Source organism: Elgaria multicarinata, chromosome 8, assembly GCF_023053635.1.
Source record: "Elgaria multicarinata webbii isolate HBS135686 ecotype San Diego chromosome 8, rElgMul1.1.pri, whole genome shotgun sequence".
In the NCBI taxonomy this organism is placed as follows: Eukaryota; Metazoa; Chordata; class Lepidosauria; order Squamata; family Anguidae; genus Elgaria; species Elgaria multicarinata.
Window position 1 is genome coordinate 62,598,269 of NC_086178.1, and position 23,743 is coordinate 62,622,011.

General features: G+C 44.6%; 1 protein-coding gene across 2 annotated transcripts in view; it reads right to left on the reverse strand.

The window, feature by feature from the left end:
* Window positions 1-23,428, reverse strand: part of XPNPEP1 (X-prolyl aminopeptidase 1) — a 50,394-nt gene extending 26,966 nt beyond the window's left edge. Inside the window, exons 1-5 of one of the 2 annotated variants that reach the window (XM_063132619.1) lie at window positions 23,351-23,428; window positions 17,036-17,135; window positions 11,507-11,627; window positions 5,570-5,633; window positions 1,832-1,936 (exon numbers count right to left, since the gene is read on the reverse strand). In XM_063132619.1, coding sequence (XP_062988689.1) covers window positions 1,832-1,936; window positions 5,570-5,633; window positions 11,507-11,623 — 286 coding nt within the window. In that variant the 5' untranslated portion in view covers window positions 11,624-11,627; window positions 17,036-17,135; window positions 23,351-23,428. The remainder of the gene's footprint in view (window positions 1-1,831; window positions 1,937-5,569; window positions 5,634-11,506; window positions 11,628-17,035; window positions 17,136-23,350) is intronic. The other variant, XM_063132620.1, reaches the window with a different exon arrangement.
* Window positions 23,429-23,743: the final 315 nt, after the last annotated feature.

Genomic DNA, 23,743 nt, shown 5'->3' on the forward strand with positions numbered 1-23,743 from the left:
AGCAAAAATAAATTACTCTAAGCTTGGTACAGTGCAGTGTGGTCTAAAATAATGTCACTTCTAATAGCCCTATCTACACCTAACTGGTTTGTCTGGGAAAGGAGTGTGAGAGCAGCCCACATCTGAACATATAACATCTGAGGGAGACTGGAGCAGGCAGGGACCATCAGAGCCTGCTTCAGTTGGACCCCCGCCCCAGGGCTAACATCGTCACCTTGTGGGGGAGAAGGAGCTGTTGGTTTGCCCCTCCATTGGGAGATGAGAGGACGGAGCAGGGCCTTCCCACCAACCTAAACAGTCTCCTTAATTTCTTTTTATTTTCTCCCTCTTCCCTCCCCATCCACTTTTCCTTGTGTGTCATGTCTTTTTTTAGAATGTAAGCCTGAGGGTAGGGACTGTCTTCTTTATTGATACATTGTAAGCCACTCCGAGAGCCTTTTGGCTGAGGTGCGGGATAAAAATACTCTAAATAAAGAAAATAAATAAAAATAAATAATATAAATCTGCCTCACATGGAGTCAAATCATGAGCTAGACTGGCCGATATTATCTAGTCTCGACTAACAGTGACTCTTCAAGGTCTCAGATGTTTGCCAGCTTTGCTAACTAATAACCTTGAACCCAGGAGCTTGTGTATGCAAAACACACACTCCACCACTGAACTAGAAGCACTGCTACGCCCAGGAGCAAAGCATTCGGGAATCAGGCCATTAGAACATGCTCCCTTCCACCAATTCCAGTACAACTGAAAATGCAGAAGGGGCGGCCAAGAGCACCCTTGTCATGGCTCAGATGCCTCTCCTCCAGCTCTCTTCCCTCACTGGCTATTCCACTTTCGCAGTGAGTATGAGATGCAACTGCCTCCATACTGCAACTGCCAATGCTAGCAGCAAGTTGAGGGATGGGAGCTACAGTGTTAGAGGAAGTGGTGGTGAGTCAAGGAAGCTCACTGTTAGGAGAATCCAATTCATGGAAGTCAATGGGGGAGGCCAAACCAGGAACGAAGAGATACATTTTTGGTCCTGCTGCATCCAGCGCTAGCTTTTGGTAGCTCAAAACATCTCTGACGCAGAATAAGCTGAAAACAATAGTAGTAACTTTGGCATTTGATGCCTCCACCCATCCTACTTTCAAATCTTCAGCCTTTCCCCACATACACACTCTGATATGAAAAGACATTTCTGCAGCAAGAATGATACCATTTTTTTTTAAAGTTTTCTGAATTTTGAGTTATCAGATCTGGTCTTTCCACATGCACAATATGCCTCTCTTAAGAGTGACTTTTGGAATGTTTGGTGCAGAGTTCAGAGGACCTCAACTGCAGGCCAACGTCAGTCAGTCTCAAACTCCTCAGACCTCACACAAAGCAGCTTTTACTTTTGAAAAGGAAAAGCTACGGCAGGAAGTCACAAAGCTTCCACAACACCTTTACTGGGTGGCCATCGATCTCAGTCAGGCTGCATTCAAATGAAGACCACTAGATACTTCTGCAGGATTCAGACAGGAAGGTGGGATGTATATTTGTACTATATAACAAAGTTTTAAGAAAAAGGCATATATAATGCTATGATTTTCCATAGGAGGATCACATTCAGTAAAGTGTACAGATTAACATAAGGTTATTCTTTGCTTTGTTGCCCTATCCTGCAACATTCTCAAATGTTACAGGATAGCATTGAATGACTGAATGAACAGTGCAGAGTTCCTTGAGAAAATAACATCCTCCAACTTACAACAGGAGAGAGAGAGAGCAGGCCAATGAGTTAAGAAGCACAACTGTTCAACTAAAGTAACTGTACAGCTGAGAACTACTAGTCTGGAGTCGCACATACCCATTTTCATGAGTGTCCAGTTGGGATCCATTTGCTGAGCAGCCTGCAGAAAATAGCGTCCGTCTGTCCACATGGCTGCATCTTGCTCCGTTACAATGGCGGTTCCTGAAAGGCAGCATTGCAGACAGACAAGGTTATGATTCTATTCACACATGGTTAGTGTTGTCATTGAAAGTCATACAAGAAAAGATTAAGCAGATGGGAATTCATTGGCTTCAATTGTCTCAAGCCCAGGCTAGACCTCTGGAGTTCCCCTTGAAAAGGGCCAAGCAGGAGGAAACCTCGGTCAGTCGTTCACCACCAGTTGTATCATGAAGCAGCATAGTCCGCATCAGCTCAGTACCTGCAGTTGCTTTTGCTTCCTCTTCTCCATTTCAAACCACTTCTTGCACTTTAAGCCATCTGTATACAGCTGGAAGATTCCTGTCCTCTAATGCAGGAAAGGGCAACTTATGGCCCTCCAGATGTTTTGGTCTAACATGCCCACGAGCCCTAAGCCAGAATAGCTGAGGGGGAGGGGAGGGGAGCTGTAGGCCAAAACATCTGGAGGGTCACAAGTTGCACACCCCTGCTCTAACATGTCACCAAAGCTCACCCCCTTCATCCTGCCTGATCTCTGTGCCCAGCTAACCAACCTGAGCCATGTTAACGTTCATGTAAGCCAGGCTGCACCAACCTGGCACCTTCCAGATGTGTTGGACTGCAACTCCCATAATTCCCAACACATCTAGAGGGCAACAGGTTGGTGCAGCCTGGCCTACATCATGCCTACATTTCCAGAAGATGTCACTCAGCGTAACAGAGACCCAGTTTGCACATCATGACAACAAGCCATGGGCAATTGTTGGGTTAATTCTAGGCTGTTTATACCCCCCGAGTTAACCCAACTTGTTCAGATGTCAGAATAAGGGAGCGTTCCTTGGTTGCTGACTGAAACCAAGAGAGATGAGTGCACATGAGGCAGTGCACTTGCTTGCTGCTGCTCAGACCCAACAATTCTTGGGTTAAACTGCCCAGAAGTTGTCACAATGTGCAAACTGCGTCATAGCCTCTCATTTTGGCCCCATTTCCTGTCTAGGAACACAGAAGCTCTTGCAATGTTCTCATTTGTTAATGCATAAAACATTACAATAGGTTTTCATGCAGGCCAGTGATAGAGATGCCAACCAAACCTCTTTCAGCCCTGCGTAGTAACAATTGATGCTAGCTTATTTCTCTCATTCAAAAAAATTAAATCGCAAATACTTTTGTTTAAAAACGCCTTCCATGCGTCTACCCTAATTTTTTTAAAAATATATATATTGATACCTTTAAATATAGTTTCTTAATAATAGATATTTGAAAAGAAATAAAAATGTATCAGTGCCTGCGTGTGTGTTGCAGCAGACGAAGGGTATTATACACAGGCAAGGAAGCAAACGTTCTGATCAAAAGGATCCAGGAGGTCAAAACAGAAGAAGAAGAGGCCACAGCGTGATACCTCTGCAGCACAAGGGCAAGTGCCGTTTTGAGACATCAGGACAAGTGCATGTGTTTAAGGCATGGGGACTAATCGGAGGACTTGGTGCTTAGGCAGCCCCCGGAAACCCGGCTGCCTGCTCACCGTCATTTTACAGTCAGAGGCAAACAGGGCTCCATGGAATAGGTAACTTGACAATGCTTGCATTGCTCGTTAAACAGCGGGACAGCTTGAAAGGAAATCTAGATCTCATGGCTGCCGTTCAATGCTTGAAGCCGTAGGACTTGCTGCCAAACAGAACATGTTGTTCCCATGCAAGATAAGCAAGGGTTTCCACTGCACGCACGCACACATTAACTGAGTTTCAACGCCCAGCCAGATCAGCCGCAAAATAATGTTTTTTAAGAAGAAGACTGAACTTGGCTAACCAACATTGTTTATTGCTAATCCCCAATCTGCCAGACGACAAGCAATCTGTTTTGATTGGCCTCGCAGGGGGAGAAAGAAAAGAGAGCTGCAATCAATGCACGAAATGGTTAACAGGATTTTTACTTTATTGGAGGGTCATCTGGGGGTTGACAAAGGCTCATTACTACACTGGTATTACATCACCATTCCAGCTGGTGTAGATGCTGAAAAGGGAAGGGACAATTCAGACCTTTCTCTTTCTACCCAGCATGCAAACTGCGAAGCAAAACAGCTTTCCAGAAGTGACCTAAACAATCTCTCTCTCTCACTCACACACACACTTGGGGGGGAGAGAGAGAGAGAGAGAGAGAGAGAAGCAAAATTCATTAGAAATGTTGCTATGGACTTATGTGCAGAAATATATCAAGTCTGCACTAAATGTGGTTGAGCCATCTATCCATGCTATCTGAAGGGACAGGCTTCACCCCCTTAAAAGGTGAAGCAGCAGCAGTCAGGTTGCTTAGATTGTAACTCCCACTCCCCAGTACATAAAAGCATGAGGAAGCATCTGTCCCTGAAGACGTTTTTTAAGAGAGAACTGAACACACCACAGAGGCCACGCTGAAATGACATCTAACGCTACATACCTACCCACATTTACCTGTAGTCCCATTGAAGTTAAGGTGGTTTACTTCTGAGTCAGGGATGGGCAACTTGTGACTAGGGCTGTTGCGAGCAGCCAACTGGGTCTCTGAGGGCAGTAGACACCCTCCGCCCTCGTGGACCTAGCGAGATGGGCTCAGCGCGAGCGGGACCCACACCCGAGCACTCACAAGCCCCCCACGAGCGCTCAGCAGATGCGTGCCCTGGCTCCCAGCATCGTGACTTTTCCCCTCCTGCATTTATGGCAGCCGCCATGAATGCCGTGTGGGAAGTGCGCAGTTTCCAGAGGTTCCAGAAATTATGCACTTCCCCCCTTCGCTTGAATGGCAGCTAGCATGAGCCTGAAAGGGGGAAATGCTTGGTTTCCAGAGCCTTGGGAAATCGCACATCCTTGTCCCCACCAAAGCAAGGGGGGCTTAAAGGGGCCTATTTACCCTTGCATTAATAGGGCCTTTAATGCTCCCATCGGTGCGGGGGGGGGGGGGACACAATTCCCAGGCGCGATTCCCAGAGGCTCCAGAAATTGCATACTTCCCCCCACTGTGTTAATGATGGCTGCCATTAACGCACGGGGGGACGGCACAATGCCAGAAGCCAGGGCGAGCAGTTGCCAAGTGCTTGCAAGACTCACAAATGCTTAGCGGAGGCTTACGCAGCCTTGCTCACAGGGGCGGGCCACAGCAGTGGCACAAGCGCTCGCCAATTTTACCCACCCCTACTTGTGACCCTCCAGATGATTGGCCTACAGATCCCATCAGCCCTTGCCAGCACATAGTGAAAGATGATGGGAGCTGTAGGTCAAAACATTTGGAGGGCACCAGGTTGGGGGAGGCTGGTGAAGAGTATTTTACATGGAGAGCATAGAAGCCTTTGATCCCCCACCTGCGGATTGAAATGGAACCAACCCAGAAAAGGATACACAGCACATGGAGTTTCTGCTCATGTATTTCAGCTCTAGCTGCTGTTTTTCTGAGCGACTCTCTACAAGCTTCTATGCAGAGATAAGCTCCATGCAGGAAGAAACAAAGAAATGTGTTAAAATAGTCCTATCCAGACCCGATGTAAAAACAATGCCGTAGAGCAGTCCAGCAAGTTTCCATAGCTGCAGAAGTTCACATTAGGGGCCCTGATCACCTGCGAAGGGGCCTGGCATTCAAAGCTAAAGTAGTGTCAAATGTGTTGGGTCAAACACAGTTCGGGAAACATACCTGCTGAGCCATCAAACCCACAGATGAACTCTCTTCGGCAATCACAAGGTGCAATGTACTCACTCTGGGGAAGAGGGGATAAAAAAAAAGCAATGAACAACAACAAAGGGGCATCAAAGCACAGCGTAAGTTAGATTGAGTCTAGCTTTGATCTTGTACTCGGTAGGACTGGGGGGAACATACTGAAAAATCTTAAGTTCTTCATCAGAAGTCCTTAATATCATTAAGAATGTAGTTCCTCCAATAAGGCATTTATTCGTCATTTGTTTATTTTAGATCTACAGAACTTTTTCCTCCAACGTTCCCCTGAGTACTGTTGTTTATTTCACTCGTGGTCACGCCAACTAGCCAGTCAAAAAGCCAGGCCTTTGATGTGGCAACGTGGGCGGAAGAAACTCCCTAGTGTCTTCTGATCTTGGAAGCTGTAATATGCGATGTCTTCAATCTGTAAACTTTGCGTGGTTTACAGACATCCTCTAACTGGGTTTTACAAGTAGTGCTTGAAGAGATGCATCCCTTAAACACTTCCCATTAAGAATTTCAGCCACTCTTAATGAGCTGTTCTAGCCTTTTCGATGAGACGACCTAGAAAACTTCATTGACCTGTACGCTCTGTACAACTCAAAACCTAATGAGCTAGGGCAAAATCTATTTTTTTAAAAAAATAGTAGCAGCAGCTTTACTGCTGTGTTCACAAAGAAACACTTGGTAACACAGATTCAGCACAGCTGTAATACTGGCTCCCTGCAAATCATAGTTTGCAAATAGTGGGCAACCTTGGAACAGTTATGCTTCCTTTCTGCTCTCATTAATGGCATGAATTCATCCTTCCCATGGTTTAGCGTCATATCTTGATCCACACTAGCCACAATTACAGCTAATCATGTGCCTTCATAAGAAAAGTTTACAAACCAGCTTCAAAACTTGGTTTAGATGGAAATGGAAGCTCTGGTTAGCATCAACCAAGGTTCACACTGGTGCAGATTTAATTTTCAATACATAAGGCAGAATTAGATCATCATCCGCTCCCTTCTAGCCTCATAAAAAGTCAAGCAAATATTGCTTTGCTTTAGATAAGTGCTACCTTAAAAATTCAAATAAAATAGTAGCTAGTACTAACCCCTGCTTGAAGCCACAAAAAGCTGCATTGGAAGAAAATCTGATAATTTATCAATCCCTTCTATCTATTGAACTCATTATTGCATCTTAATCTCATTTTTCTTCCAAAGACGTCAGGTGACCTACATCATCAGTCCCACCCTTTTATCCTCACAATAACCCTGTGAGGTGGGTTATGCCAGAGATCGTGTCTAGCCGAAGGTCTCCCAATGAGCTTCACAGCCAAAGTGGGGATTTGAACGAGGTGTCTCTAATCAAACTCTGACACCATGTATCTACCATATATATGCCAAAGCCTGCACTGGTATTATTATTTATTACATTTGTATATTGCCCCATAGCCGAGGCTCTCTGGGCAGTTTACATAGGACAAAAACTTAAAAACAATATACAAAAATTTAAAATCACAAAAACATACAAAAACAAACCCAGGCTAATTACATATTGCTAAATGCCTGGGAGAAGAGAAAAGACTTGACCTTGTGCCGAAAAGATAACAATGTTGGGGCCAGGTGGGCCTTATCAGGGAGATTGTTCCACAATCCGGGGGGGGGGGGGCACCACAGAAAAGGCCCTCTCTCTTGTTGCCGTCCTCTGAGCTTCCCTCGGAGTAGGCACCCGGAGTAGGACCTTGGATGTTGAGCACAGTGTACAGGTAGGTTCATGTCGGGAGAGGTGTTCCATCAGGTATTGAGGTCCCAAGCCGTGTAAGGCTTTATAGGTTAAAACCAGCACCTTGAATCGGGCTCAGAAACATATAGGCAGCCAATGCAAACAGGCCAGAGTGGGTCTTATTGTTGAGTTATGGCTTTAGAAGCTGATTAGTTATGGCACAGACTGGGTTTCTGGCACATAACCTTTTCTGTTAAGTCTCTGTCTGGGCCTTCCAGAGACTAGCAGAGGTTGCAGCGGTTCTCAGCCAAGTCAGCAAAGATGTGAATTAAGACAGAGATTTTTGTAGGTTAAAACAAACCTATTACTGGCAAATAAATATATAATTTAGTTATGGCAATACAGATACAAATACTTACAAACGGTCAGTCAATACAGCTCACATCAAGTTGGGTAAGGGACATGGAAGTAAGTAACATGAAAACACATTTACTTTTATAGACAACCTGTACAATGATGCAACTCCTTGCAAACCCTTAATTGAAGACAATCAGTTAGACAATTATTCAATTATGACACTCAATGTCCAGGTGTAGAGTTGACCTTTAAGTTTCTGCTGAGTCTTCTGTTCTTCCAGATCCTCAGCAATTAACAAATCGATGGAAAACATAACCAGGATACAACACTTATATGTTCAAACCTTCTGGTTCCTGTTATCACTCTGGCTGCTGCATTTTGCACAAGATGCAGCTTCTGAACCATCTTCAAAGGCAGTCCCACATAGAGTGCATTGCAGGAATCTAATTTGGAGGTTACCAGGGCATAGACAACTGAAGCCAGGTTATCCCTGTCCAGATAGGGGCATAGCTGGGCCACTAACCAAAGCTGGTAGAAGGCACTCTGTGCCACTGAGGCCACCTGAGCGTCAAGGGACAGATATGGTTCTAGAACCCCCAAGCTATGAACCTGCTCCTTCAGGGGGAGTGCAACCCCATCCAGAACAGGTTTACCACCCTCCATCCAGTCAGCAGAACCATCCACTAACAGCATCTCAGTGTATCTCAGTGCTTTTTATACTGTATTTTGTATTTGTGTTTTTAACCTGTTGGTTGTTTTATGATGGTTTTAATTTTTGTGAACCGCCCAGAGAGCTTTGGCTATTGGGAGGTATAAAAATGTAATAAATAAATAAATAAATAATAAATATTGTCTGGATTGAACTTCAGTTTATTAGCCCTCATCCAGTCCATTGTCGCAGCCAGGCACTGGTTCAGCACATCCACAGCCTCACCTGATGAAGATGAAAAGAAGAAATAGAGCTGCGTGTCATCAGCATACTGATGACAACACACTCCAAAACTCTGGATGACCACACTCGACAGTTTCCTGTAGATGTTGAACAGCATGGGGGACAAGACTGACCCCTGCGGAACCCCATACTGGAGAATCCATGGGGCCAAGCAGCGTCCCCCAAGCACCACCTTCTGGAGCCGACCCATCAAGTAGGAGGGGAACCATTGCAATGCAGTACCTCCCACTCCCAACTCAGACAGTCATCTCAGAAGGATACCATGGCCAATAGTATTGAAAGCCACCAAGAGGTCAAGGAGAATCAACAGAGTCACACTCCCCCTGTCTTTCTCCCAACATAGGCCATCATACAGGGTGACCAAGGATGTTTCTGTACCAAAACCAGGCTTGAAAACCGACTGAAATGGATCCAGATAATCCGTCTCATCCAAGAGTGCCTTGAGCTGGCTCGCAACTACCCGCTGAAGGACCTTGCCCAGGAATTGAACATTTGCTACTGGCCTATAGTTATTAAGATTGTCCAGGGAAGATTTCTTCAGGAGTGGTCTCACTACCGCCTCTTTCAGGCAGCCCAGGACCACTCCCTCTCGCAAAGAGGCATTAATCACTTCTCTGGCCCAGCCAGTTGTTCCATCCCTGCTAGCTTTTATTATCCAAGAGGGGCAAGGATCCAATGTAGAGGTGGTTGCACAATAGCAATCATGGTGTAAACCCTGTAAATATGGGATGAGGCCTTGCTGAAATAGATACCTAACAAGCAGGTTTTATGTCCATTCAGCTCTCTGCACAGAAATAACTTGATAAACTCGCCCAGCAGGAAAAGCATAATGCAAGGTGTTTGCATTACTGCATTCCCCAAAGACACACAAAGGAATAAAGAATCTTGCAGGTCATATTCCAGAATTCACAGAAGCTTGTTAAAAAGCCTAGCAAATGGAACCACAGCTACAGACAAGCAGCCTCAGGCAGGAAAAGAGGAATCTGTATCTGCTGTGAAAGAAAAGAACAAACTCAACGGAGAGTGGAAAAAGTATGCATGAATGTTTGTTCTGGCAAATGGTACCACTGTTGTTCTTTGCATAAATCCCTTTGCATGGGCACAGACACTATGAAAAACCAGCTTTTTAGACCCTGATTAGTGCCAAGCAAGCAGACGGCAAATAATCAATGCCCCATCGAGTGTGTTGTGCGAACCCAGTCAATGCGGTCATCTGAGCTGTCCATCATGGGCAATCATGGCTGAACGTTCTAATTTAGAATGCTTCTAACTGAACATTCTACCATCAGGAAACCTTTTTATTTAACCATTTGCAGCCGTGTGTAAAAACAGAAGCTGGGCTGTAGTGGAAAGTGTGTATGAACTGTTTCAAGAACTCTGTTTTCTGCCCATGGTCACAATAGAAGAGGCCACCACAAATGGAAAATAAAATTTTAAAAAACCAAGTGGCAGCTTCATTCATGTGCTTTGGTATTTGCACATTCCCTTCCTTCCCATCCCTATTCCCACTTCTCCATTTCCAATTCCCTTTTTGTCTTAGCTGTCTATATCCCTCCCAGTATACCGCTTCTAGCAATTTCAATAAAAAGTGTCAGCGTGTGTCTACTTCATTTGCTTCTCATTCTTTCAGTGCCAAAGCATAAGAAGTTGCCATCTGGACACACCTGTTCATGTAAAGCACGGGCTTAGGGACCAAGACCAGCCCTCCTGAGGTACCCCCAGATGCCCACGCTCCCCCCTTCCTTCCCCCCTTCCACCTATTGTTTGCTGCTCTCCTGGCTTTCCTGCAGCTTCCCCCCATTCTCAGAGCTTGAAATGCCTCTCCTAAGGCTTAGTTACTGGCCAAAACAGTGTTAGGGTGCAATCCTATGCATGTTTAGACAGAAAAAAAAAGCCCTACAACTCCCAGCATTCCCCAGCCAGCAGTAGGGCTTTTTCTGTCTAAACATGCATAGGATCACATGTTTAAGCTAAAACATGCTGGTATTTTTAGTATTTTGGCCCCACCTACCACTGGAATGTTGCAACCCAACACATCTGGAAAACACCAGGTTGGTGAATACAGATATATAGAAATTAACATCTGAAAACAGGGGAGGGCTAGCATGCATTAATAAACAAGCTCAGATTGTAATTCATCCTGAATAACCTGCCACCAAGGCCCTTTACCCCAGGCAAATGGAGGGAATGCCCCTGCCTGGTCCTGGGATCCACTGTGTGTCATTTGGATACACAGGGATGATTCCTGGGACAATCCTGGGGGGAAAGGTAGGTATACAAATGGTCCCAAGTTTCCTTCAGCATGATGCAAGAGCTAGAAGATCATTCTTAGAATCATAGTAGAGTTGGAAGGGGCCTATAAGGCCATCGAGTCCAACCCCCCTCATGCTGGCTGAGGAATGCTGAGAGTTATAGGACTTTTTTCTGTATAAACATGCACAGGATTGCACTCTAATTCTCCTTTCCTGCCAATAGAAGACAGATATCTCGATCCTGAAACTCTGGATGGAGATATCTGTTCAGGATCAAGATAACTCCTAGCATTCTTCAGCCAGCATGACTGGCTGGGGAATGCTGGGAGTAGTAGGGCTTTTTTCTTCTGAATATGCATAAGATTTCATGTTTAAGCTAAAACATGCTAGTATTTCTAGTATTTTGGCCCCTACCTACCACTGGAATGCATGTACACATGCACGCACACATCCCTCAAGAACTTCTCCAAAATGGAGTTCAGCCCTTATCCTGGAAGAGGCCTCATGTCCCTGACATAAAGCCATTCTTGGTTATAATGTGCTGTTTTGGCTTCCTTCCATATTCCAGAAATTAAACACTCCTGGCTGGTTCTTTTGAAAGGGGCATTCCATTAGCAAGAAAAGAGTTCTAGCAAAGTCCAGTACCTGATGCGCATCTCCCGAGGGCACGATGTAGGCCTGGATTGGCTCTGGCACATATGTGGAGTTCCTCATTGCCTGCCGAAGCTGCCGAAGCAGTTCTGTAGTGATCTTCGGAGCCATACTCCTACCAAGCATAAATAAAGATTAAACGTCTTAGTTACAATCCTGCAGATTTTGTACCCAAATAACTGAAATTCCAGGAGGAAATCCCAAGGTCTTCAACCAGAATCTGCAAATGAAAATGCTTGCTTGAGCCATCTCTCTCTCTCTCTCTCTCTCTCTCTCTCTCTCTCTCTCTCTCTCTCTCTCCTCCTCATGCTACAGGGGGACCTGAAGAAGGGGCATCTTGGTTCCCATCAGCTCTCTGCTGGCTGCACATGGCTTCCATGACAAGGGCTTACAGCCCTTGCATTTCTAATTTTGAATTGTTTGGCAGGGGATGGTTAATGGATGGCAGACTGGAGGAAGTACTGTGTAAAGGAAGCACTGGGAGATAAAGAGCAACAGATGCTTTGAGGCATGAGGGAAGAAGGGCAAGGACATAGAACAGGAAGGAAGCCATTCACAAGCTGCTGCTTGTGCTTTCAGCCATGGAGAATGTTCCTGGAGCCAGTCACTGCTTCCTATCTTCCATCCTATTGCAGCTTCTTTCCAGGAACAGCCAGGAGGTCCTACAACCCTCCTCCCCGTTGACTTTTCAATAACTTTTCTCTGACCGCCACCGCCCCCTGCAAAAAGAAAACATTTTCATTTTTGCACTTTGGATCTAGCAACCCCAGCCTTGCCACATTCCATATTCCCTTCCTGAAACCAAGTAAATGAGGTGTAGTGGTTAGAGTGCTGGACAAGGACTGGGCTAAATCCTCATTTAGCCATGAAGCTCACTAGGTAACCTTGAGTGAGCCACCATTTCTCAGCCTAACTTACCTCACAAGTTTGCTGTGAGGATAAAATGAAGTGTGGGGAGAGACTCATTAATGCGGCTATGAGCGCCTTGGATGAAAGGCAGGATATAAATAAATAAGTACGTAAATATTTCACTTGTTTTATTTATTTTAACAATTCGGGGTGGACAACTTGTAGGCCAAAACATCTGGAAGGCTGCAAACTGCCTACCCCTATTTTAAAGGAAAGCAGGAGACACTGCTCCAGAGGAAAGAACAGTAGGATTTTTTAAAAGCCTATTAGTTAAAAACAACAACAATTTAATTCTGCTTTTCACCACATCCATGTGTGCACCAAGTTGAAACATAGGACAGAGACTGCCAAATACTTCCAGCTTCACCCTTCTCACTTAAAGAGGTTATGTATCACAGGACCCATGTCATAGAGAAATTAAATCTCTAAAATTGACAAGTTATTCTCATTCTGGTTTAAACCAGGTAAAACCTTGACGACAAAGGTTACCAAGAGAAGATTTCCGGGGTGTAAATATCAGGGGGGTGGGGGAGAGAGGGAGAGAAGTAAGAACTACTTTTAGCAATTCAAATGTCACAGAAACCTACAGAGCTGCCATTTTATTGGAAAAGAGTTAAGAAATTAACAGTGCAGCCCTATGCATGTCTACTCAGAAGTAAACCCCACTGAGTTCAAAGGGAATTATTCCCAGGTAGTTTTTGTAACTCTCGAAGTGGAGAGAGTTTAATGGCACAGGGTTTTATACAAATTCAGTGTGTGCCTTAAGCAGCAGTACCGAAATCGTTTGCTCAAGAAGCATAACACTGGAATATGTCTGTCTTGTCACTGGGCGCCTCCAGTCTGGAAGGTGCAAACGTCCTCTTTATAGTTGTCATGCATTCTTTATTCCATTACACAACTCTACAAAGCACACATTACGGGCATAACCCTATGCACGTTTAGACAGAAAATAGTCCTAGAATTCCTGCATTGGAGGAACCCAGGAATGCTGGGAGTTGTATGACTTTTTTCTGTCTAAACATGCACAGGATTGTGCCTTAAGTCATTATATGACAATTGCAAAGAAACCCTTATTTTCTGTCTGGCAATCCTACTTATCCCCTTATTAGTCTTCCAACAAACAGTGTTTATAGCATCCTATTTAGAAATTACAGCCCTAATCAGCAGAGAAAGAAAAGAAACAGTAAGCACAACTAAGTGTTATTATTCTTTTTTCACACACAGAGACCTCAGCCATCTGAAAACTTAAAAGCCCAGTTCCTCTAAAGCAGTGCTCTTCAACCTTTTCAGAACTGGGGCCCATCTTTCACCAAATATACATTTTGGGTTCCACTTTTTATTTATTTGTACTTGTATATGTATGGCAGCAGTGCTCCTGGTGTGACCCACCTAAAGTGGCCCTTTGTGGGGCAAATTTGGTTCGTGCTCATAAATATTGCTTCCACATCAATAACTCAGGGTTATAATGAGGAGGCTTTGACACCAATTGTGCATTCTCAAACTCCTTCATTCCCTGGAAAACAGGTGTCATATTGGACCAATCCAGTACTCAAGTGACGAACTAGAATATCTGCTACACACAGTTGTGCTGACACATCAGCATGATTAATTTGGCATTCATAAAGGATGGTGATTGTACAATCAGACATATCAGTCTTTCTCAACGTGGTGCCCTCCAGATGTGATGGACTGAAACTCCCATAATTCCCCTAGCCATTTGGCTGGGATTTATGGGAATTGCAATCCAACACATCTGGAAGACACCAGATTGGTGAATACAGATACATATCAATTAACATCTGAAAGCAGGGGAGGGCTAGCATGTATAATAAACAAGCTCAGATTGTAATTCATCCTGAATAAACTTCCACCAAATTTCATTCAGCGTGATGCTAGAGCTAGAAGATCATTCTTCTTATGATAACATACCATCTGGTCAGAATAACCATATTCCAGAGGAGAGAATGTTTGTGTCCTTTGACGAATGATGCTGCATTCAGTAAGTGAAGTTGTTTACACCAACAGTGCAATGAGAGAAATTGAGCCAGTGGAAATTCTTTCTTCCTCAGACCATTTAAAGGCTGGGTTCAAACAACACACTAACCCACATTCAGTGGTTGAGTGTGGTTTGTTGTTCAACCTTTTGTTGTTCATTGAACGGTAAGTTAGCGTATTGTCCAATCCCAGGACATTCCAATAGGGTGGCTTATTAATTATGCAGTGTGGCTTATTTTTCTCAAACAAGCCACTTTGAGAACCCATGTTTTGTTGTTGGGTTGTTCAGGGTGTTTAACAAGCCATGTTGCACGATTAACAAGCCACCCTGTGGAAAATGTCCTGGATTCGGATAACATACTAACCCACAGTTTAACAAAGCCATGGTTCAAGAACAACCCACACTCATCCACTCAGTGTGGGTTAACATGCTGTGTGAAACCAGCCAATGAAATGTAAGCCTTTCTGTGGGTTCCCTTTAGCTGTATCCATTGCCAAGACTCTATCCGAACATTCAGCTATGCATTGATAAGCATAAGGCCAACTGAGGCAACTGCTGCGTGACAGACATTCAATTGCTGATGGATTCGCGTGCCAGTCACCACCCCACCATCTACGATGGCTATTGATTGGGTAATGGAGTAGAAATTACTTCTGGCAGGCAAAATCCAATATAAAACATGGGTCATACTATATACTAGCCAAGCCTCAGCAAGAGAGTATCACGTTGCCAATAAATGTGACTGAAACATGGTTTCAGGATTGAGATATCTGTCTCCTATTGGCAGGAAAGGAATTAGAGCACAATCCTGCACGTTTAGATAGAAAAAAGTTCTATAACTCCCAGCACTCCCCAGCCAGCATGGCTGGCTGGGGAATGCTGGGAGTAGTAGGACTTTTTTCTTCTGAATACACATAGGATTGCGCCCTTAAGAATCTGATTAAGAAAAACTTTGGAACAGCGATGTAACTCTGCAACCCCTAGAACTTGGTAACATATAAACATATTACAAAGCTCAGGGTGGTGGAAAGAGGGAGAGGGATGCTTTAATAGTGCACAAGCAACTAATCTGCTCTATTGTGTTTGTTTGTTTGTTTTTAAAAGCAAGTTTGCTTTGAGGGAATTATTCCGTTAAAAATTATGGGCAAGTGCCACCAGGCTGCACATAGCTCTTACCAGCCAATGCATCCACTTACAAGATTTCAGAAATATAATTCATGTTACAAACACATCTGTGGAGGGGCTTATTTTTAAGGGCCAAATTGGCTGTGACATGGGGAGGGCTGCGTGCAGAGCTCCTGTGAGGTTTTTCCCAATGGTACAAGCAGCCACATAGGTGAGTGGGGGGCAAAATGGGATTGTGGCCTCATCAATGGGAAAAAGAAATTAGCCCCTGCCCTCCCTCCGCACACATACACCTTTTCCCACTTTCTCCCAAGGGGCAAAAAGCTTTGGACAAGGCCATTCAGATCAGGAAACGCTCCCTTCCTCCAGCATTGTGACCCCAATGCAATTCTCTCCTCCTCCACTTCACTGATTCTACTGCCGTGTCACACATCTAGTTGGACCCCAGAGCCAGATCTACACCAAACAGGACATGACACTTTGAAAACGGTTTGAAAACTGTCTATGAAGTCTGTCCTGGGCCGCAACAGTTGTCACTACTGTCATAAAACGTTTTAAAGCAGTAGCGTAGATCCTGCCTAGGTCTACTCAGCTTTCCATCATCTCTACAAGATAGGGCACTACCATGCTCCCTTCTGCCTCAAAACTTCCTGAAGAGCCTTTGATCGGCTGTCTAGACAAAACTGGACTATTGTTCTCACTGTTCTAAAGCAGCTCCTTATATCCTTATTGCAAAGGCAACATTCTACTGCCAAAGACCCCTTAGTAACAACAACTCCATAATGAGGACTAGATACTGCTTCTTTAAGATTCTTGGACTTCTAACAGGGTTCTAGATGCCTCCTTGCGCATAAATCACTCTCCCACTTTTCTGCCGAGTGTAATAAGATTCACTGATTTGTTCCCTACTGGACCTTTAATCCTTAACTACTCTTATAAGAATATGTCCCACTGAGCTCAGGGAAATGTATCTCACAGTAAATAAAGCTGTGAGTTTCACTTTGAATAAAGCTGTAGAAATTTCATTTTTCTCATGAATGACTAAGTACCATTTTAAAAAACAAAACACAAATTATTCACTCTCATTTCCATTATTGTTTCCTTTATATTATCTGCCCCGCCCCACCTGACTCCTGCCTTGAGAGGACAAGCCTTGAGAGGACAATTTGAACTTCAAATTGTGGGTCTCCAAGGCCTTTGGCACAGTGCTATTCAACCTCTAACAAAGCGCTGCCGTTTTTCTTCCTTCCATTTTCCTTGGGTGGTCATTTAACCCAATTCCACTGCATTCCCATGGGTACAGATTACCTCCTGCACTTCAGCAGCACTATTTATATACAGGCAGTAAGTTTGATACCGCCTCTGCTATCATTTGCCCCTTTGGTATTTAAAGCCAAACAAAGCGGAAATTAAATGAATTTTCCCATCAGCGAAAAAGGAAAGCACTCTTCTAAGTGTCTCCGAAACCACGATCTATGCATTGCCCCCATTACCTGTCCTGGGTAGTCTTCCTTCAGAACCCCAAATTTCCCAGCCTTGGAGAGCACAAACACTATTCTGCTCTTCTCTTGCTCTTCATTAACTTGGTAGTGCCTGACAAAGCAAAGAGCAAAACTTCAAAGGTACAGAGAGACTTTGGCCACAATAACCTCTCTCCTCCCCCACAATGGCTAATTGCAAGTAACGATTGCTGCAGCGATAGGATTGTGTTAATTCACAATAGCAGGACAGAAGGCAGAATGTCCTAGTGGAGAGAGGACTGGACCGAGGCCCGGACTCGAATCACTTCTCAGCCAGGAGTCCCAGGGCCATGTCAAACTCTCTTGGTCTATCTTGACATCAACTTCGCGAGGTACAATAAACACGTATGCTACTGCCACGTATGCTGCTCTGAACTCCTTATGGAAAGAATAGCCATGTCATAAATTTCAGAAGGGGTCCAGACCATTTATAGTCACCTCAGACCACAGGTGGGCAATCCTCAGACACTTTCTGTATGGCCTGTGGTATAGACTTTAATAGCAGAATGCCAAGTAACTAGAAAACACACTAGCGAGAAAGAAAAAAGGGAGGCAAAGTACATTCAAGGGGGGCAATGTGCATGTGTGAGAGGGAGAGAAAGAGTGAAAGTGCAGTCGCTCATTCAGCAGCTGCAGCTCCTGGAAAAAGAACTTGCCAATGGACCCATGACATGCTTCATATGGGAAGAAGTCCAAAATGTTGAAATGGTTCATGGGCAGCACATGCACCCATGCCTCCCACATCATAGCCACATTTACATGACCCCAAGGAGAATGAATTCCCCTTTGCCTGTTATATACTATTTTCTTCCTTCCTCCATGGAGCTATGGGCAATTTACAAGCTTCTCTCTCGCGCGCGCGCGCTCTCTCTCTCTCTCTCTCTCTCTCTCTCTCTCTCTCTCGCGCGCTCTCTCTCTCTCTCTCTCTCTCTCTCTCTCTCTCTCACACACACACACACACACACACACACACACACACACACACTCCTCATAGAAAGCTGCCTTAGTTAGAGCATTGGCCTATCTAGCTCAGTACCAACTACACTGACAGGCAGTGATTCTACAGGGCTTCAGACAACAGCCTTTCCCAGGTTACATGTTTCTGCATACAAATCATGTGCTTGAACGTTGAGCCACTGCTCTTATCCTCACAACAATAACCTTGTCATGTAGGGAAGGCCGAAAGAGAATGGCTGGTCCAAGCTTACCAAGTGAGTTTCACGGCTAAATGGGAACTTGAACCTGCATCTCCTAACCCTAAGGTGGGAAACTTGTGGGCCTACAGATGCTTTAGCCTGCAAGTCCCATCAGTCCTTACCATTGGCTAGGCTGAGTAGGGCTGACAGGACTTGTAGGCCAAAACATCTGCAGAGCCCCAAATTGCCCAACCGTGCTCTAACTACTATGCCACAAGAGGGCTATACTAATTTATACCCTGCTTTTCTATGAAAAATTATCAAAGCAACTTCCAACAAAATACAATATACAATAGAAACAAAACAGTAGGATTACATAATCAGTTAAAAACATAGAAATATACAATCCATATATATAAAATGCTTAGGTATGTTTCCGTACAGGCATCAGCTGATACAGGTTGCTAAGCAACAGTAACAACGTGTAATGTCAACTGATACAGGTTGCTAAGCCCCTCGCTCGACTCCTCCGGGCTTTCCAAGGCAATCCTACCCCCCTTTCTGCCTCTTCACTCCCCACCCACCCACGAAGGGGGCAGCACCATGGTCCGGAGCATGAGCGAGGCACGGCCGGGGCCCTTGGTGGCCGGGTGCGAGGCCACTCACCTGCTGTGAACCCAGGCCCCGGCCTAATCTCATGCAAGCTGAGTGGGCGGCCCAAGGCTGACAGGAACCCCGGGAAGAGGGAGACACCTGCTCCCCCTCCCCCTGACCTCCCTGCCCCCCAGGTCTGCCAGACGGCACTGTATCGGCAGACTCCAAGCAGCCTGCGCCCCCACGATGATATTTAATTAATAAACTTTAAGATATGCTACAACGGCGTCGGTGTATTTTACGCCAGGTACAGCTAGTACTAGAATAAAAAGCAGCTAAAAATACCACTACAAGCAACACACTAATATTTGTTCATTTAAATTATTTACTTACTGCATACTGCCCTTTTGCTAAGCAATTCAAAGTGGTTTGCAACTTAGAATACTAAAAATAAAAATTTGGAAGTTCAAAAGACAAAAGAATAAAGGATAACCTCAAAAAGGATGTAATAGAGCAGGAAAGGGTGCAGAAAGGGCAGTCAAACTATTCAAGGGTCTAGAGCAACTCCCTTACAAGGAAAAGTTACAAGATTTGGGGCTTTTTAGCTTACAAGTGGGGTGAGACATAAAAGACATGTATAAAATTATACATCATATGAAGGAAGTGAATAGGGATACATTCCCCCCTTTTTTAACCTGTTACAGGGTTGTTTTTTTTTAAAAAAACATGTTTTAAATTTTACTGTAGGTTTAATTCTATTTTAACTTTTGTAATTTATATTTATATGTTTTAATTGTACATGTTTTAATCTTGTAAACCGCCTTGAGTCCCAGTACTGGGGAAAAGGCGGGATATAAATAAATATAATAATAATAATTTCTCTCTCTTTCATACTAGAAACAAGGGTCATCCAATAACTAAATGGAGACTGAGGCCAAACAAAAAGAAGTACGTCTTCACACAGCACATAGTTATACTATAGAATTCACTTGGAATTCATAGAAGATAACTAGTGAGGATGGCTATATCAGAAGCAGTATGCAAGAGGGTGCTATTACGCTCAGGTCCTGCTTATGGGCATCTGGCTGGCCACTGCAGGAACAGAATGCCAGGCCAGATCTACACCAAGCAGGATAAAACACTTTGAAAACATTTTGAAAACTGCATATGAAGTGTGTCATGAGCCCCAACAGTTGTTAAAACCGTTATAAACGATTTTAAAACAGTCGTGTAGATTCTGCCCTAGACTCAATAGGCCTTTGTTCAGATCTAGCACAGCTCTTATGTTCTCAGACTAATGGAAGTATCTTCAGAAGCTGTTGGCTTGAGCTCCCTGGCCCCTCAGGGCCTAGAGGTAAAATCCAAGCTCAGTGCTACATACATTAAAATGAATGGGACTTAAGTTAGGCAGGATCTACACTATTGTTTTATAATGGTTTATAATAGTATTGACAACTGTTGGGGCCCAGGACACATTCCATATACCATTTTCAAGCCACTTTCAAAGTGTTATAAACTGCTAGGTGTTGATCTGGCCATCGTCACAACTAACTTAAGTCCCATTCATTTCAATTGGTCTACTCTACATAGGACTAGCATTGGCTTCTATCCCAGGTTTTTAAAGCTGTCCCTAGAAAGGTGAGTGCCTCATGAAATATAGAGAATATGTAAAACAGCTTTTTATCCCTATACTGCATCTGGGCAAGGTGCTTGAGCGGGTGGTTGCAGGACAACTCCAGGCACTCTTGAATGAAACGGATTATCTAGATTTCAATCGGGTTTCAGGCCTGGTTTTGGAACGGAAACTGCCTTGGTCGCCCTGTGGGATGACCTCTGTCGGGAGAAAGACAGGGGGAGTTCGACCCTGTTGGTTCTCCTGGACCTCTCAGCGGCTTTTGATACCATCGACCATGGTATCCTTCTGGATAGGTTGTCTGAGCTGGGAGTTTGAGGTACTGCGTTGCAGTGGTTCCGCTCCTATTTGGATGGCTGATTCCAGAAGGTGGTGCTGGGGGATTATTGCTCTGTACCGTGGCACTTATGCCACAGGGTTCCACAGGGCTCTATTTTATCCCCTATGCTGTTCAACATATACATGAAACCGTTGGGGGAGGTTATCCGGAGATGTGGACTGAGGTGTCATCAATATGGAGATGATACCCAGCTCTACCTCTCCTTTTCATCAAACCCAGGTGAGGCAGTGGCTGTTCTGAACCAGTGCTTGGGCATGGTAATGGACTGGATGTGGGCTAACAAACTGAGACTCAATCCAGACAAGACGGAGGTACTGTTAGCGGGTGGTTCATCTGTCCGGCAAGGTGATGTTTGCCCTATCCTGGACGGGGTTGCACTCTCCCTAAAGGATCGGGTCTGTAGTTTGGGGGTGCTCTTGGATCCAGAACTGTCACTTTAGGCACAGGTAAACTCAGTGGCAAAGAGCACCTTTTATCAGCTTAGGCTGATATACCAACTATGCCCTTATCTGGACAGAGATAGTCTAGCTACAGTTATCCATGCTCTGATAACCTCTCATTTGGATTACTGCAATGCATTATACGTGGGGCTGCCTTTGAGAATGGTCCGGAAGCTTCAGCTGGTACAAAACAGGGCAGCCCGTTTACTAACACGGACTGGCCGGCGAGATCACATCACGCCAGTCCTTTTACAACTTCATTGGCTGCCAGTCCAAGTCCGGGCCCAATTCAAAGTGCTGGTACTAACATACAAAGCCCTAAATGGCTTGGGGCCAGGTTATTTGAAGGAACGCCTCCTCCCATATGTACCTGCCCAGACATTAAGATCATCCACAGGGGTCCTTCTCCGTGAGCCCCTGCCAAAGGAAGTGAGGCAGGTGGCTACTAGGAGGGCTTTCTCCGCTGTGGCACTCCGGCTGTGGAACGAGCTCCCCAGAGAGGTCCACCTGGCGCCTACACTGTATACTTTTCGTCGCCAGCTGAAGACTTTTTTATTTTCTCAGTATTTTAACACCTAAATTTAACTTTGCTGTTTTAATACTGTATTTTAATCCTATATCAATTTCTGCTGTGTGGTTTTATCCTGGTTGTGCTTTTTATATTGTATTTTGTATTTAGGTTTTTAGATTATTGGATATTTTATTATGTTCTTAATGGTTTTAATTTTTGTGAACCGCCCGGACAGCTTCGGCTGTTGGGTGGTATAAAAATGTAATAAATAAATAAAATTATGTATCTCTATGGCTACTATATGAGCAGTATAGGAATGAGAGAGGAAGAGCATCTTGCCATGAATTTATAGCCCAATTTTAACTCAGAAGTACATCCCACTACATTCAATATGGCTTGTTCTCAAATAGATAGGCACAGGATTTCATTCTGAGGTGTAGAGCTGATGAAATAGTTCCTTTCATTTAACGTTGTGCCATTTTTCCCATTTCCATTTCACAGATCTTGGTGAATCCTTGAAGTTAAGAAGTACAGATTCTAGTCAAGTCTTTTTCTTGCTGGAAGGCTTTTTTAGGGTGGAATCCTATGCATATTTAAATTGGAAAAAAGTCCTAAAACTAGCACAACTGGCTGGGGAATGATGGGAGTTGTAAGAGTTTTTTTCTTTCTAGAAATGCATAAGATTGCACCCTTAAGTATTCAAATCAACATAAGAACAGATTGCATTCCATTTGCTTCTCAGATGCGATCACATCTGGGACCTTTTTCCAGAAGTCTAAACTATTTGTACTATTTCTTTAAAAAAATACACTCATTATCAATAGCCTTGGCAGTAACCTGTTTATCTTTTAAAGATTTTTGATCTGAAGTATCTAAACAGAAACATGTTGCACCCAAACTCACTTCATATATTTAAGGACTGATCGCTCGTTGCTGTTTTTTTTAAAAAAACGTATTTGCTCTATACCATTCAAGGCAGTTTCACTTTAATAAAAAATGCAATTGCGTTTTCAAAAAGAATCTCATTTATTCTCAGAACCATCTGAGGCTTCTAAAGTTTTCCCAGAAGTGGGAGTGAATCAGCAAAGATGAGAGCAATCGTTTAGGAAACCCATTCCTATATAGCCAAAGTTCAATTCATATGTTTAAACCTGGAATCCTATGGATATAGAGCAGGGCATAAGCCCCACTAAACCTAGCGGGATTTACTTCTGTATGAATATACAGAATGCACACTACCTGGGACTCTTGAATACACACATATAACAGGCTCTCTTAAGAGGAAACTGAAAGCTCTGCCGTTTCTTTGCAAACTCAGAGCTTGCAGCGGTTTGTATTTTATTATTTTCTTGTATTTTGTTGTTGTTGATGATGATGATGATGATGATGATGTAGTTGACCCGGATCCTTCAGTCCAGCTACTGTGAATGTGCTTTATCTTAGCGTTATCCCTATACTGCATCTGGCTACCATTGTTTAGTTAGCCCCCCAAACCCACGTGGTGTTCCCTCCCCCCACCCAGGAACTCCGAGGCCGCCCAGCGCGCCCCTCTCCACGGACACCCACCCCCCATATGCGCGCCGCAGCGCTTGTGCGAGCAGCCTCCTTCCATTCGAAACCTCTGAACCTCTCACCTGATCCTTCCCTGCCCCGCTCGCACCTCAGCGCTTCCTGGAGGCTGCCATGCAAAGCTGACGTCTCAGCCCCGTGAGCCACCGAGGCCGGGGAAGGGGCGGAGCCTGTCGGCAGCGATGAGCTCACGGAAGCCGCCCGAGAGGCTTCGCCGCCGAGTGACGTCACCGCGGCTCCCATTCATGCGCTCCGCGGAAGAGGGCTTGGATCCGGCTCGGGCAGCCTCGCTGCTTGGGCGGTGGAACAGCCGAGGAGGGCGCAGCTGCCACGGCCGGCTCCTTAATAATATCCGCTTGCTGGGTATGCCGGTGCTTTGTCTTTTCCTTCAAGCAGTCTGGTTACATTCTTAGCAGGTTATATATCCAAGCTAGATGAGGGAGGTTTAAAAAAAGGGG